At 62.1% G+C, this 12,456-nt stretch overlaps 1 protein-coding gene across 1 annotated transcript; it reads right to left on the bottom strand.

Annotated features, from left to right (window-relative positions):
* Nucleotides 1-251: 251 nt before the first annotated feature.
* On the bottom strand, nucleotides 252-2,231 carry LOC140900982 (uncharacterized). Its single transcript, XM_073319090.2, has 3 exons — nucleotides 2,092-2,231; nucleotides 1,672-1,837; nucleotides 252-976 (listed from the first exon to the last, which is right to left on the bottom strand). Exons 1-3 carry the CDS (start codon nucleotides 2,173-2,175, stop codon nucleotides 762-764), a joined length of 465 nt encoding a protein of 154 aa, XP_073175191.2. The 5' UTR covers nucleotides 2,176-2,231; the 3' UTR covers nucleotides 252-761.
* Between the last annotated feature and the right edge of the window lie 10,225 nt (nucleotides 2,232-12,456).

Raw genomic sequence — 12,456 nt, 5'->3', positions numbered from 1 at the left:
CCAATCGGACTCTGCTCAGCACAGCCAGGGTGGCCACTGGGGGAAGGGCCTCTCCACCTGGCCCGGAGGGCCCCCTCCCTGTGAGCAGCAGGCCCCACGGCATTGGGACTGCGGCACTGGCTGGTTCTTTGCCGGCTGCGGGGAGCGTTCACGCTTTCTGGGTATAAACGTGACCGTGGAGGATGGGCCGGTGCTGCCCGTGTGGTGTTGTTCGCGGCGTCGCTGCTGCCAGGGGCTGGGACGCAGGCTGCTTTCCACTCACGTCCTTTAATTCTCCGCCGGCAGCCGGGGGAGGGTTACAGCGATGGGCCAAGGAGCCATCTCTGCTTACTGGGGCGCAGGGCAGAGCCCGGCTCACATCTCTCCCCTGCGTCGGGGGCCACAGCCCCACAGCTCAGCCCTCCCTCTCTCCCATCCCAGCCCCCAGGGGAGATGCTCATGCCAGGAGCCAAACCAGGCTGGTGCTCCCCCCTTGCCCCAGACAGTGCCCCTGACTGTCCTACTGTGCCCACCTTCAGCTATAGGGGGACCGAAGGTCTGGCTGGCACGAGGGGGTCACGAAGGGCAGGCAACTGAGTCCTTCTGCCGGCTCCGTCACGTGGTGGCTGTGGGGCCCAGCAGCACCTGCCAGGCGAGGGGGGGTGGGGTGCGATGGCAGCTTGGGGGATGATCTAGGAGCCCCCCTCAGCTCTGGGCTTTCTCCTCTGGCCTCTACAGCTCCCCCTGCAGGCCGGGTGTCCCAGACCCCACCTGTCTGGCCCCTAGCGGAGGGCACCCAGTGCCTGGCCACCCCCGGGGCTGTGGAAGAGCCCGTGGGTCTCCTGGTGGCGCCGGAGGTCCACCTTGCGCTGGAAGCCCTTGGGGCAGAGGGAGCAGGCGAAGGGCTTGTGCCCGGAGTGCTTGCGGCTGTGGGTGATGAGGTTGGAGCTCTGGCTGAAGGCTTTGCCACACACCTGGCATTTGTGAGGCTTCTCACCTGCGGGGAGAGGGAGAGAGGTTAGGTGTGGGTGCTGCAGGAGGGGCCAGGATCCCTCAGGCCTCAGCAGAGAGCCCCAAAACTCACCCAGGGTCCTGCAGGACTGGAAGGACCCTAGAGTAGCAGGGCCCCCACCTACCCAGCCGGCCACGGGCCCATGCACCCCCCTCCCCCTATACAGCCACAGGCCCAGCACAGCCTGGATCCTGCTTGGGCTGCAGTACGGGCATGGGGTCGATGCTTGCAGCCCCGTGACCCCCTTCACCTGCCCTTCCCTGATCAGGCCCCCAGGTGCTGCTGTTGCTCCAGGGAGTTGCGGAGGGTGGGAGCTGGAGCAGGCGGGAGGGACCAGTTTGTGCAGGGCGGGACATGGAGGCAAGTGCATCAAATGTCCCGCTGTTCAGTCCGGCTGCAGATCCCGGCCTGCAGCCCCTGCTGTCCCAGCCCTGGGCTCCCACCAGCTCTGCTGGTGCCCCCCAAGTCTCACCCGCAGCCCACTGCTGTCCCACTCCTGGGCGCTGGTACCCCTAATTCCCAAGCCACAGCTCCCCGCTGTCCCAGCCCTGGGCTCCCCAACAGCTCTGCTGGTGGCCCCCAGTCCTGACCCACAGCCCCTGCTGTCCCAGCTGTAGGGTCTCCCCCAAATCTCTGCCAATGCCCCCTGTCCTGGGGAGTCCAAGCCGGCTGCCCCTCACCGGTGTGGATGAAGGTGTGTTTCTTCATGTCGGATTTCTGGTGGAAGCGTTTCCCGCAGAAGGGGCAGGGGAAGGGGCGCGTGTCCGAGTGGATGAGCAAGTGGGTGGAGAGTGTGGATGAGCGCTTGAACTGCTTCCCGCAGATCCGGCAGGGGAAACTCCTCACCTGCAGGGAAACCCATCAGCTGGGGCCTAGCGGGGGGGGGGGGATTTTTGGGATCTGCAGCAACCCCCCGGTCTCCTCCAGTGGCCTCCCCTGTATAGCCCTGCCTTCACCCCCCACCATGTTAGACCCATGGCTGCCCCCTGCCCAAATGGATGCCCATCCAGGCCCCCAACACCTCCCACTGCTGCAAAAGATCCACCTCGAAACCCCCATTTGTATATCACCATCCACCCTCCCCCCCAGGCCTCACCCACCTCTGGCTTCCCTTTGCCCGGGCAGGGAGGGGCAGGCTGGTGCTGCAGGCTGCCTGGGTGTCCACACATCCCCCACGGGGCCATGGGGCTGCAGAGCGTTGAGCATTTCAGGTGGCTGCCTAGCCGCTGAGCTGCAGGGAGGCCCTGGGGGTGGGGAGAGAAAGGGGGTCAATAGGGGGAGCCTGCCCCAAATGTACAAGCTGGAATTGATGGTGGCCATGTAGGGTGGGGCTGAGACCACCCCAAATTCATCCGGGCAGTGACTGAACCTAGCCCCTCCAGTGCCTGGACATTTGTTGGGGCCAGCCTGGTTCACCTGCCTTTGTTCTACAGCCACCTTCTCATGAGTCTGACCCGGAAACCTCACAATTCCCCCCCTCCCACCTGCTTTGTGATCTGACACTGGGGAAAGGGGCCCACGGGGCAGCCCCTGGCAGGGACGGGGCTCGCTTACCTACCAGCCCCCTCCACCCAAGCAGGGCGAGTTTCCACCACACAGCGTGGCAGCACCTAGCACCCCCTACAGGGACAGAGCCGGCATCACACTAGGCCTGCACAGAGTGCTACACTCCCTGGTCACACCCTAAACAGACACAGGGTGGAAGGGTAAACTGAGGCACAGAGTGGGGGGGGGAGGAACTTACCCAAGCAGATCAGAGAACCCTGGTCCCCAAGTCCCAGTCTGGTGTTTTGTCCACTAGGCCACTCTGCCACTTGTGCCTGCCCCAGAGACCCCCGCCCAGCTGCACAGGGGAAGCGTAGCCCCATGCTGGGCAGCACCAGGCTGGGCATGGGGAGGGGGCTTCACTCAGCTCTGTTTAAAGGTGGGGGTTGTGAATGGGACATGGGGCCTTTCCCCTCTAGGGGGTGCCAGCTCCCATCTTGCCCCAGGGTGGGACTAGTTGGCTCAGGGGGCAGGGAATGGGACATGGGGCCTTTCCCCTCTAGGGGGCGCTGGATCTGATCCCGCCCGAGCTGGCAGTGGCAGGGAGTGGTGCCCGCATGAAGTGAGGTGGGAAGGGTTCTTCACCCAGTTCCCAGGGGCAGGAGCCTCCAAACAGCCCCATTGCTGGCAGCCCTGAGGGGAGGCCAAGCGCTGGAGAGGGTTGGAGCTCCGGGGCTGGAGCACGCGGGGAGGCCTTAGCTCCCAGGGTCAGCAGGGCGAAGGCCTCAGCCCAGTCCTTTGGGGGTGGGGGGGCCGTTACCTTGTCACAGCAGCTGCACCTGTGTGGTGGCTTGGAGAGGAGCAGGAGAGATCCCAAGAGGCCAGAGGGCTCCTCGGCGTCCCCTCCCAGCTCCCTCCTGGAGCACAGAGCCGGCGGCAGGACGCTCTGCACCAGCTGCTTCAGCTCAGGGCTGCGATAGCTGCTCCAGAAGGGCTTGAATGACACATCTGGGGGGCTGCTCACGCCTACGGGGAAACAGCAAGTGAGGGACTGGGCCATGCAGCCTTTCCCCTCCAGGGGGCGCCGGCTCCAGCTGGCTCAGTGGGCCAGTGATTGGGACATGGGGCCTTTCTCCTCCAGGGGGCGCCGGCTCCAGCTGGCTCAGTGGGCCAGTGATTGGGACATGGGGCCTTTCCCCTCCAGGGGGGGCCGGCTCCAGCTGGCTCAGTGGGCCAGTGATTGGGACATGGGGCCTTTCTCCTCCAGGGGGCGCCGGCTCCAGCTGGCTCAGTGGGCCAGTGATTGGGACATGGGGCCTTTCTCCTCCAGGGGGGGCCGGCTCCAGCTGGCTCAGTGGGCCAGTGATTGGGACATGGGGCCTTTCTCCTCCAGGGGGCGCCGGCTCCAGCTGGCTCAGTGGGCCAGTGATTGGGACATGGGGCCTTTCCCCTCCAGGGGGGGCCGGCTCCAGCTGGCTCAGTGGGCCAGTGATTGGGACATGGGGCCTTTCCCCTCCAGGGGGCGCCGGCTCCAGCTGGCTCAGTGGGCCAGTGATTGGGACATGGGGCCTTTCCCCTCCAGGGGGCGCCGGCTCCACTCCGGCCCCAGGGTAGGGGACTGGCTGGCTCAGAGGGTGGGGAATGGGACATGGGTAGTTGCTGTTATGTAAGATGAGGTTAGGTGGGTCTCAGTCCAGTTCCCAGTGGGGCAGGTGGCCCCATCGCAGAGCTGGCCACCTGCCTGCCACGGCCCCCCAGAGCAAGGCCAGATGGGGCTGAGAGGGGGATGGGAATTGCACCTGGAGAGGGAAGCTGGGAGGCTGGGGGTGATGGGCTGGTGTGGGATTGGGAGAGGCTCCCCCAGGGGAGGATGGGGCTGGTTGTGGGGTTACCTGGCAGGGGCCGACAGGCCCAGCTCTGGCTGAAGTCCATTTCGGAGGGGGGGCTGCGCCGTGCCTGGCTGGTTGCCCCATCCCTATCCTGCACCCCCCAGTTTGCCAAGGTCCTGGGATGGGCTCTGCTCCCTTCCTCTGCCCCCTGCCCCAACTCGGGGGGCCAGGCCAGCGCCGGCCCTGCTCGGGGTGCTCCCCAGGCTGGGTCTGGAAGGAGGATTTGCTGGTGAGATTCTCTAAGCCTCCCCTCCACCCCCAACCCTGGGCTGGGCAGGGCAGGGCAGGGCAGGCAAACCCCCGGCCTCCAGGTGAGCTCATGGGGTGGGGAGGTTTGGGGGTTCTCGCCACATTCACCCAGCCCCACCCTTCCCATTCCCTGCCCCTCCCTTGCTCTCCAGTAGCGGGTGCCCTTCTTCCCTTGCCTGCCCCCTTCCATTCCCCTGCCCCCTCCCGCGCATTCTCCCTTTGAGGGAACTCGTTCCCCTCACCTGCTGCCCCAGCTCACCCCTTCCCCCTGCTCCCACTCACCGCCAAGCCCCTCCGGTCGCTGCCCTGAGTGGTTTGGGCCCCTCTTGCTTCTCACCAGGAAAGAGCGCGGCATCCTGGCAGCTGCGGGATGGGGAGAGTCACTATGTGGCTGGCCCAGCCACTACCCCTTGGAGCCTGTCGGGGGCACTGAGCCAGTTGAGAATGGCCCGGTCAGGCCTAACCGGTCGCTGGTCTGTAGTGGGTCCCAGTAGGGGCAAGTCACTAAGCAACCCCTCCCGTCTCCTGCCCCTCAGTCATTCTCTGCAGACAGGAATGGGGGTCAGGACTCCTGGGCTCAGTGCCCAGCTCTGGGCGGGGAGTGTGGTCTAGTGGTTTGAGGGTGTGTGTGTGTGGGGAAGGACTGGGGGTCAGGACTCCTGGGTTCTGCCTGTCTCTGACTTGCTATGTGACCTTGAGCCAGTCCCTTCCCCTCTCTGTGCCTCAGTTGCCCCATCTGTTCATTAATCTCTGTGAAGTGCTTCAATTCACAACTCCAGATGCCCTTTCCTGCCCTGGACCTGACAGTGCTGAGTGCAAGGACCAGGCTTTGCATCTGTTTGTACAGCCCCATGCACAAGGGCGCCCAATAAACCATGGGGCTGAAGGGTCTGTCCCCAGGAACAATCAGATGCTACCTCACACCACTAGGGGCTAGTCATGACTCCTGCCTGGCCCCGCGAGGGGCAGGTCAGGGTATCCCAGTTAACTGATGGTGAAGAGAGCTGTTCTGAGGTCATGCAGCAAGACTGTGCCAAAACGGATACTGGAACCCAGGAGTCCTGCTCCCAGCCCTCCCCCTCCATCTCTAAGCACTAGATCCCACTCCCCTCCCAGAGCTAGGAAAATAACCCAGGTGTCCTGACTGCCAGCCCGCCCCACTCTAACCACTAGACCCCTCTCCCCTCCCAGAGCTGGAAAAAGAACCCAGGCATCCTGACTCCCAGCCCCCATCTAGCTGCTAAACCCACTCCCCTCCCTCACCTGGAAACAGACTAGAGCCAAGCCGCGCCTCTGACAGCAGCCACAAGAGGTGCTGTACAAATGGGCCAGAGCTCAGCTGGTGTAAATCAACTAGGCGCCAACTGCAAACATCTGATTTTCACCACCTGGGGATCTGGCCCCAATGACACCAATGGAGTGACACCAGTTTACACCAGCTGGGGATCTGGCCCAAGGTACGGCAGGAAGTTTTCCTATACAAAACTGGTGCAGGAGCCATCCCAGCTCCCCCTGAGCGACACTGGCCCACCCCCCTCCACCCCCCGCCCCCCGGAGGTGGGGGCTCGGCTGCTTTTAGAGCCTCAGAATACCCTACTTACTGCCCCCCAGGGCGGGAGATGATCAAGTCAGTGGCACCAGCAGGTTACGGGACAGTGCCCTGCAGAGCCCCAGCTCCAGACATGGCCCCCCCAGGGATAGAGCTGGAGCCAGTACAGTGCGGGTTGGGTCGGGGTCACGGAGCGACAGCGGTTCAGGATGCTGGGATAGAAAGAACGGGCTTGTGTTTACAGCTGTCGGACGGGAGTGGTCTGTAGTGGGTTAAGGCATGGTGGAGCTGGGGCTCAGGACTCCTGGGTTCCATTTCCTGCTCTGGGAGGGGAGTGGGGTCTAGGGGGTAGAGCAGGGTGGGCCTGGGAGTCAGGACTCAACGGTTCTATTCTAAGCTCCGGGAGGGCAGTGGGGGGGTCTAGTGGTTATAGGTTGGGGGGCTGGGAGTCAGGATGCCTGGGTTCTGTTCCTGGCATCCAACTCTGCGAGGTGTCCTGCCCAAAAGGGCCCTGATTGTGTCTAATCTCCATACTATTTCCTGCCATGTGGAAGCCCCAACTGTACCCGGTCTGGACAGACACAATCCATCAGCAGTAAGGAAGCCGTGGCAAGGCACTCGCATGGACCTCGCACCCCCAAGGGTTCACTCACCTGCAGCCTCCGCGCTGTGGGGGAGCCTCTGCGGGTGGCTATTCCACCACCTTTGCCATCTCAGCCTGAGAGCCGGGGCAGGGCAGAGCACTCGTGTGACGCGCAGCCAATCAGGCTGCCGGACGGGGGCTAACGCTCCCCACTGCAAACCACAGCTGGCTTCCTTCTGATCCGAACAGGCGCCTAACTGCCAGCTGCAAGGCAGAAACCACTGGCTGGAGGCAAGGGGGCGGGGGTGTCTAGTGGCAGCAGTCCCTGATCCAGCTGTGCATTCAGCAGGGAGCTGGGGCTGTTGCAGTTAACTGGGGCCATCAGCTGAAGGTCCTTAGATTGGACGCACTCTCTCTTGCCCCAAAGCAAAGCGATGGGCCCAGATTGTCCCCACGCTGCAGTTTAGAGACCCCATCCATCTGTTGATCAGGCTCTTTCCGCCAGCCCATAACGCACGCACGGCCTCTCTATTTTACCTACCAACCTGGGCAGAAATCTGCGCTCTGAAACCAGGCAGCTCACTGCAGGGCCAGCAGGGGGAAGCATGAGGCATTGCTTTTGTGTAGAGCCTACAAAAACGTCTGGAGGGAGCCGATCTCGAGTCCAGCTACATCATTGTGATGGAGATCTCTTCCCCACTGTCATGCCGGGTGCTGTGCAGACAGCGATGGAGACTGGAGGCCCTGTTGTGCCAGGTGCTGCGCAGATGCCTAGCGAGACAGACAGCTCCTGCTCACAGGAGTTTACAATTTAAATAGATGGGAGAGATGTCAAATTCCCCTTTTACAGCTGAGAAACTGAGGCCCAGATCCACAGAGATACTTAGGTGTCTAAGTGTAAGGGGACTGTTGGGCCTTTACTAAAGCTCAGTGTGTGTGTGTGTGTTGGGGGGGGGGGGTTGGCTAGCTCCCAGTACCAAAAGACATGGGAAGAGTCCATGAGAAATCAGTCCCCAAGGGCAGTGGGGAGAGGCCAATATTCCAGGTCAGCCTGATTGACGGGGCGGGCAGGTTAATCAAGGAGTCAGGAGGCCAGGGGGTTCCCACCCTCCTTGTGAGCTGGAATTGCCTGGGTCAGACAGAGTGGGGCTGAGCTAAGGAGAGAGCAGGGGCCCAAGCTGAGCTGGGGAGCAGAGCCGTGCCAGCCAGAGAACCAGAGAAGCAGCCCAGGGAACAGACCTGTGCTGGGAGCAGAGCTGCAGCAACCAGAGCTAGAGGGGCCAGAGAAGCTTCCCCCAGCAGCAGCTGTGCTGAGGAAGGGTGGAGCTGGGGCTGGAGCAGCTGGGGGAAGCGAGGCGGGACCCTCGGCAGTGGGCCCAGTGCAGGGAGATGGCCCCCAGCCAGGGGGCTTTGCAGGCCAGACTTGGAGGGGGATCATAACCCCAATGGGGGAACTGATGCGAGGAAGAAGGGTCCTGCCACCTAAAGCCTGAGGGCGTGTGGCTACCGCCAGAGCAAGTGTCTGACCCGCAGCATCCCTGCAGCACAGCCAGGCCTGGGACATGAGGGACAGACTGTGAACTGCCCTGACATCCCAGAGACGCTGGTTGTCATGTCCCCTGCCACAGAGAGGGGTCACGTGATTGCCTTAGCTTTTTAAAATTGATTGCTGTTTAATACATTGTATTTGCTTTGAACTGTATGTGATGATCAGTGGGTCAGGGAAGCGTCCAGAGCAGAGAGAGCACCCCGGAGTGGGACACCCTAGCCCCTGCCCTAAGTGACCATGACAAGGCTGGGGGTCAAGCCCCCCAGGAATCCTGGGCCCAGCCTTGTTGGGGTTACAAGGACTCTGCCACAGGAGAATGGAAAGGCAGCCCTGGAGGTCAGGCAGCCTCTGGGTAAAGGGAGCGGAAGCGAGGACTCAGATACTTTCACTAGCCCATTCCACTGGGGTCGTGTATAAGCCAGGAAAGTTCCCCACAATAGCGGGACCATTCCCTGGCTTCCTTATTCACCCTCGTGATCCACAAAACCCCTCCTGGCGGCTGTCAAACCCTGTAGGTGCCTAAACTTGGCACCCGTGTTTTCAGCATAAAGTGTCCTTTGGCACCAAGTTTCAGCCTCTGGGCATGCACACTCCTGTCTCCCTCTACTTGACCGGCACCTAAGCCCCAGACATTTGTGAACCCGGGAAGCTAAGCAGAGGAGCGCCTGCCTCAAGTGCAGGGCCTGAGCCGGTAGTCGGCCTCCCACTCCCATTCGGACGTCAGCCAGAGAAGACAGTGGTACCACCCCCCAGTGTTTCAGGCCAGTGGTCGGGCACTCCGCAGGGATGGGGGGGACCCGGGTCCAATCGCCCTCCTACCTGCGGGGGAGTGAGGATTTGGACAGGGGTCGCCCACATCCCAGCTGAGCGCTCAAGCCACTGTGCTAAAGGTGTAAGTGGGGAAGTGTCACCCCCTCCTGCCATGCAAAGAAACAGGCACGGCTCTGATTCTCACCACAACCATCTTGGGCGCCCCCCCCCCACCCCCAGCAGAGGGCTTCCCGCTGTGCATTGCTAGAGGGTGGAGGCATCTACCGGCAGCCCTGATTTGTGCTGAATGCCACGAGAGGGGCGGGGCTTCAGACACACCCCTTTTGTCAGCATCGCCCCATTGGCTAGTTTTGACAGCTCGTCCCCCAGTGTGCTGGTTTTTGTGGGTCCTATTTGACAGCCCCACAATGGATGGGAACAGCAGATATGGTCTGGCGGAGCGGTGGGAGCAGCCCTGGATGGGCCCTGCCCTGCGATGGATGGGGATAGCTGATACGGATGGGGGGACGGGAGCAGCCCTGGATGGGCCCAGCCCTGCGATGGATGGGGATAGCTGATACGGATGGGGGGACGGGAGCAGCCCTGGATGGGCCCAGCCCTGCGATGGATGGGGATAGCTGATACGGATGGGGGGACGGGAGCAGCCCTGGATGGGCCCAGCCCTGCGATGGATGGGGATAGCTGATACGGATGGGGGGACGGGAGCAGCCCTGGATGGGCCCAGCCCTGCGATGGATGGGGATAGCTGATACGGATGGGGGGACGGGAGCAGCCCTGGATGGGCCCTGCCCTGCGATGGATGGGGATAGCTGATACGGATAGGGGGACGGGAGCAGCCCTGGATGGGCCCCAGCCCTGCGATGGATGGGGATAGCTGATACGGATGGGGGGACGGGAGCAGCCCTGGATGGGCCCAGCCCTGCGATGGATGGGGATAGCTGATACGGATGGGGGGACGGGAGCAGCCCTGGATGGGCCCCAGCCCTGCGATGGATGGGGATAGCTGATACGGATGGGGGGACGGGAGCAGCCCTGGATGGGCCCTGCCCTGCGATGGATGGGGATAGCTGATACGGATGGGGGGAGGGAGCAGCCCTGGATGGGCCCAGCCCTGCGATGGATGGGGATAGCTGATACGGATGGGGGGACGGGAGCAGCCCTGGATGGGCCCTGCCCTGCGATGGATGGGGATAGCTGATACGGATGGGGGGACGGGAGCAGCCCTGGATGGGCCCAGCCCTGCGATGGATGGGGATAGCTGATACGGATGGGGGGACGGGAGCAGCCCTGGATGGGCCCTGCCCTGCGATGGATGGGGATAGCTGATACGGATGGGGGGACGGGAGCAGCCCTGGATGGGGCCAGCCCTGCGATGGATGGGGATAGCTGATACGGATGGGGGGACGGGAGCAGCCCTGGATGGGGCCAGCCCTGCGATGGATGGGGATAGCTGATACGGATGGGGGGACGGGAGCAGCCCTGGATGGGCCCTGCCCTGCGATGGATGGGGATAGCTGATACGGATGGGGGGACGGGAGCAGCCCTGGATGGGCCCTGCCCTGCGATGGATGGGGATAGCTGATACGGATGGCGGGACGGGAGCAGCCCTGGATGGGCCCAGCCCTGCGATGGATGGGGATAGCTGTTACGGATGGGGGGACGGGAGCAGTGCTGGATGGGCCCCAGCAAACAGAACAGCAAGAGGCCTGTATTGGTCCCTGTTCCACTCCTCCAGCCCTGGAAATTCAGAGGGCCGGGAAGAAGGCAGGAGCAGCCCCTCTGTCCCAGCCAATGCACATCCAGCACTGTTGGAATACAGCCACCTCTGTGGTGGAGTTACCGGCTTGAATCACAGCCATGGGGGGCGGTTTTGGCCAGGACACACACTGCTATTGCAGAGGGATCTTTAAGGTCTACACCCAGGCAGACAGGGCTTTAAAATCTTAACAGAGTGCTCCACCAGCAGTCAGCTGCTCCGAACCCACCTGCCTGGATGATAGTTGACTGCATGGGGCATTGCTGGGTCCAGCTCTCAATCCTTCAAGCAGCTCCTGCAACATGCACCTCTGAACATCCTCCCCATCGTGTCAGCCATGTGCCAGTTTCACTCTCTTGCCGTCTGGTTCTGCTCTGACTCACGGGAGCCCTGATTCCCCTGCCCACTTCCTGTCTCAGCTGGGAGGCTGTTTGCACAGATCTCGCTCTGGCCGGGCAGGCTGGCTCAGTGCAAGAACTGAACGGGCAGTAGGGGTGATGCCTTTGCTCTGATAAATCCTTCTCATGAGCAGCAAGTCACAAATATCTGGTGTGTGCAGCAGTTGAGTCCATATGCCATTGGCTGCCAGCCTGGCTCAGACTGATGGGCCCATCTAGCCTGGTATCCCACCTGCGGCAGCGTCCAGCACTGCTGACCTGGTAGGAGCCTGCCCGGTGCAGCCATTGACAGCGGAGGAGCAACTCAGCTTCACTAGATATTCCAGCCGAGAGCAGCTCAGATCCCCCCAGCTCAGCCAGAGGGAAACTCCTATTTGCTGCTGAGGCACCTGCCCAGCCCTGCTGTTCAGACCCCAACTGCAGCAGCATGTACTGTCCACTGCTTCGCCCGTCTCTATGGAGGGGAAGCTCGCAGGGTCCCTGCTAATAGGGAACTCGAGCAAAAGGCCAGCAGGGCAATTGTGGCTCACAGCCACAGGGCAAGGAGTGGGAGTCCTGGAAGGGAATTATGATCAAATTCAGGAGCCCTGGCAAAGGGATATCTGGCCAGGGTCACCTCGACAACAGCCTGAGTTTGGCGAGAGCCCGCTCAGCACGGGGGAGAGGGCAGCCACGCACAATGATCCGCACGAGGTCAGAATGTGAGTGTCGTGAATCTCCCCTAAGCGGGAGATCTTACCCCACTAGCCTTCCTTTATGGTGCATTCAGTCATGGCTCTGGGGTCCCACAGCTGCCAACTAGGACTGGTCTGTGTGAGATGGACACCAGCCCTTCAAGAACCGGGACTCAGACCCACCAAACAGCCACCATCAATTTTCACTACCTGAGCTGGGCTGGCTCTGAACCACTGACCAAGATGGCAAAGGCTTTGGGCAGGATCCCAAGCTGATGTAAATCAGAATTGCCCCATTAAAGTCAGTGGAGTGATACTGATTTACACCAGCTAAAGATCTGGCCCGCTATGTCCCATATCAGTTCTCCCCTCACCCCTTGCATAGAGTTTAAGACCAGAAGGGGCCACTATGCTCAGTGTCTGCCCTCCAGCATGATCTAGGCGAGAGCAACGCACCCAGGGCTCCCAGCACACAGCCCATATCTCGTGCTTGAGCTACTGCAGCTCATTGAAAAACACTTCTGCTCAAGTGCTGGAGAATCCACCCCGCACCAGGTCATTT

This window comes from Lepidochelys kempii, chromosome 20 (assembly GCF_965140285.1).
Source record: "Lepidochelys kempii isolate rLepKem1 chromosome 20, rLepKem1.hap1, whole genome shotgun sequence".
NCBI classification, from domain to species: domain Eukaryota; kingdom Metazoa; phylum Chordata; order Testudines; family Cheloniidae; genus Lepidochelys; species Lepidochelys kempii.
Note: the sequence above shows the minus strand (reverse complement) of the source record. Positions and strands in the feature narration are given on the sequence as shown.

Coding starts and splice junctions, on each gene's coding strand:
- LOC140900982 (XM_073319090.2), bottom strand. CDS start 2,175: ATGGCCCCGTGGGGGATGTGTGGACACCCAGGCAGCCTGCAGCACCAG. Junction 1,838..2,091: donor CGGGCAAAGGGAAGCCAGAG/GTGGGTGAGGCC, acceptor GTTTCCCTGCAG/GTGAGGAGTTTCCCCTGCCG. Junction 977..1,671: donor ACACACCTTCATCCACACCG/GTGAGGGGCAGC, acceptor CTCTCCCCGCAG/GTGAGAAGCCTCACAAATGC.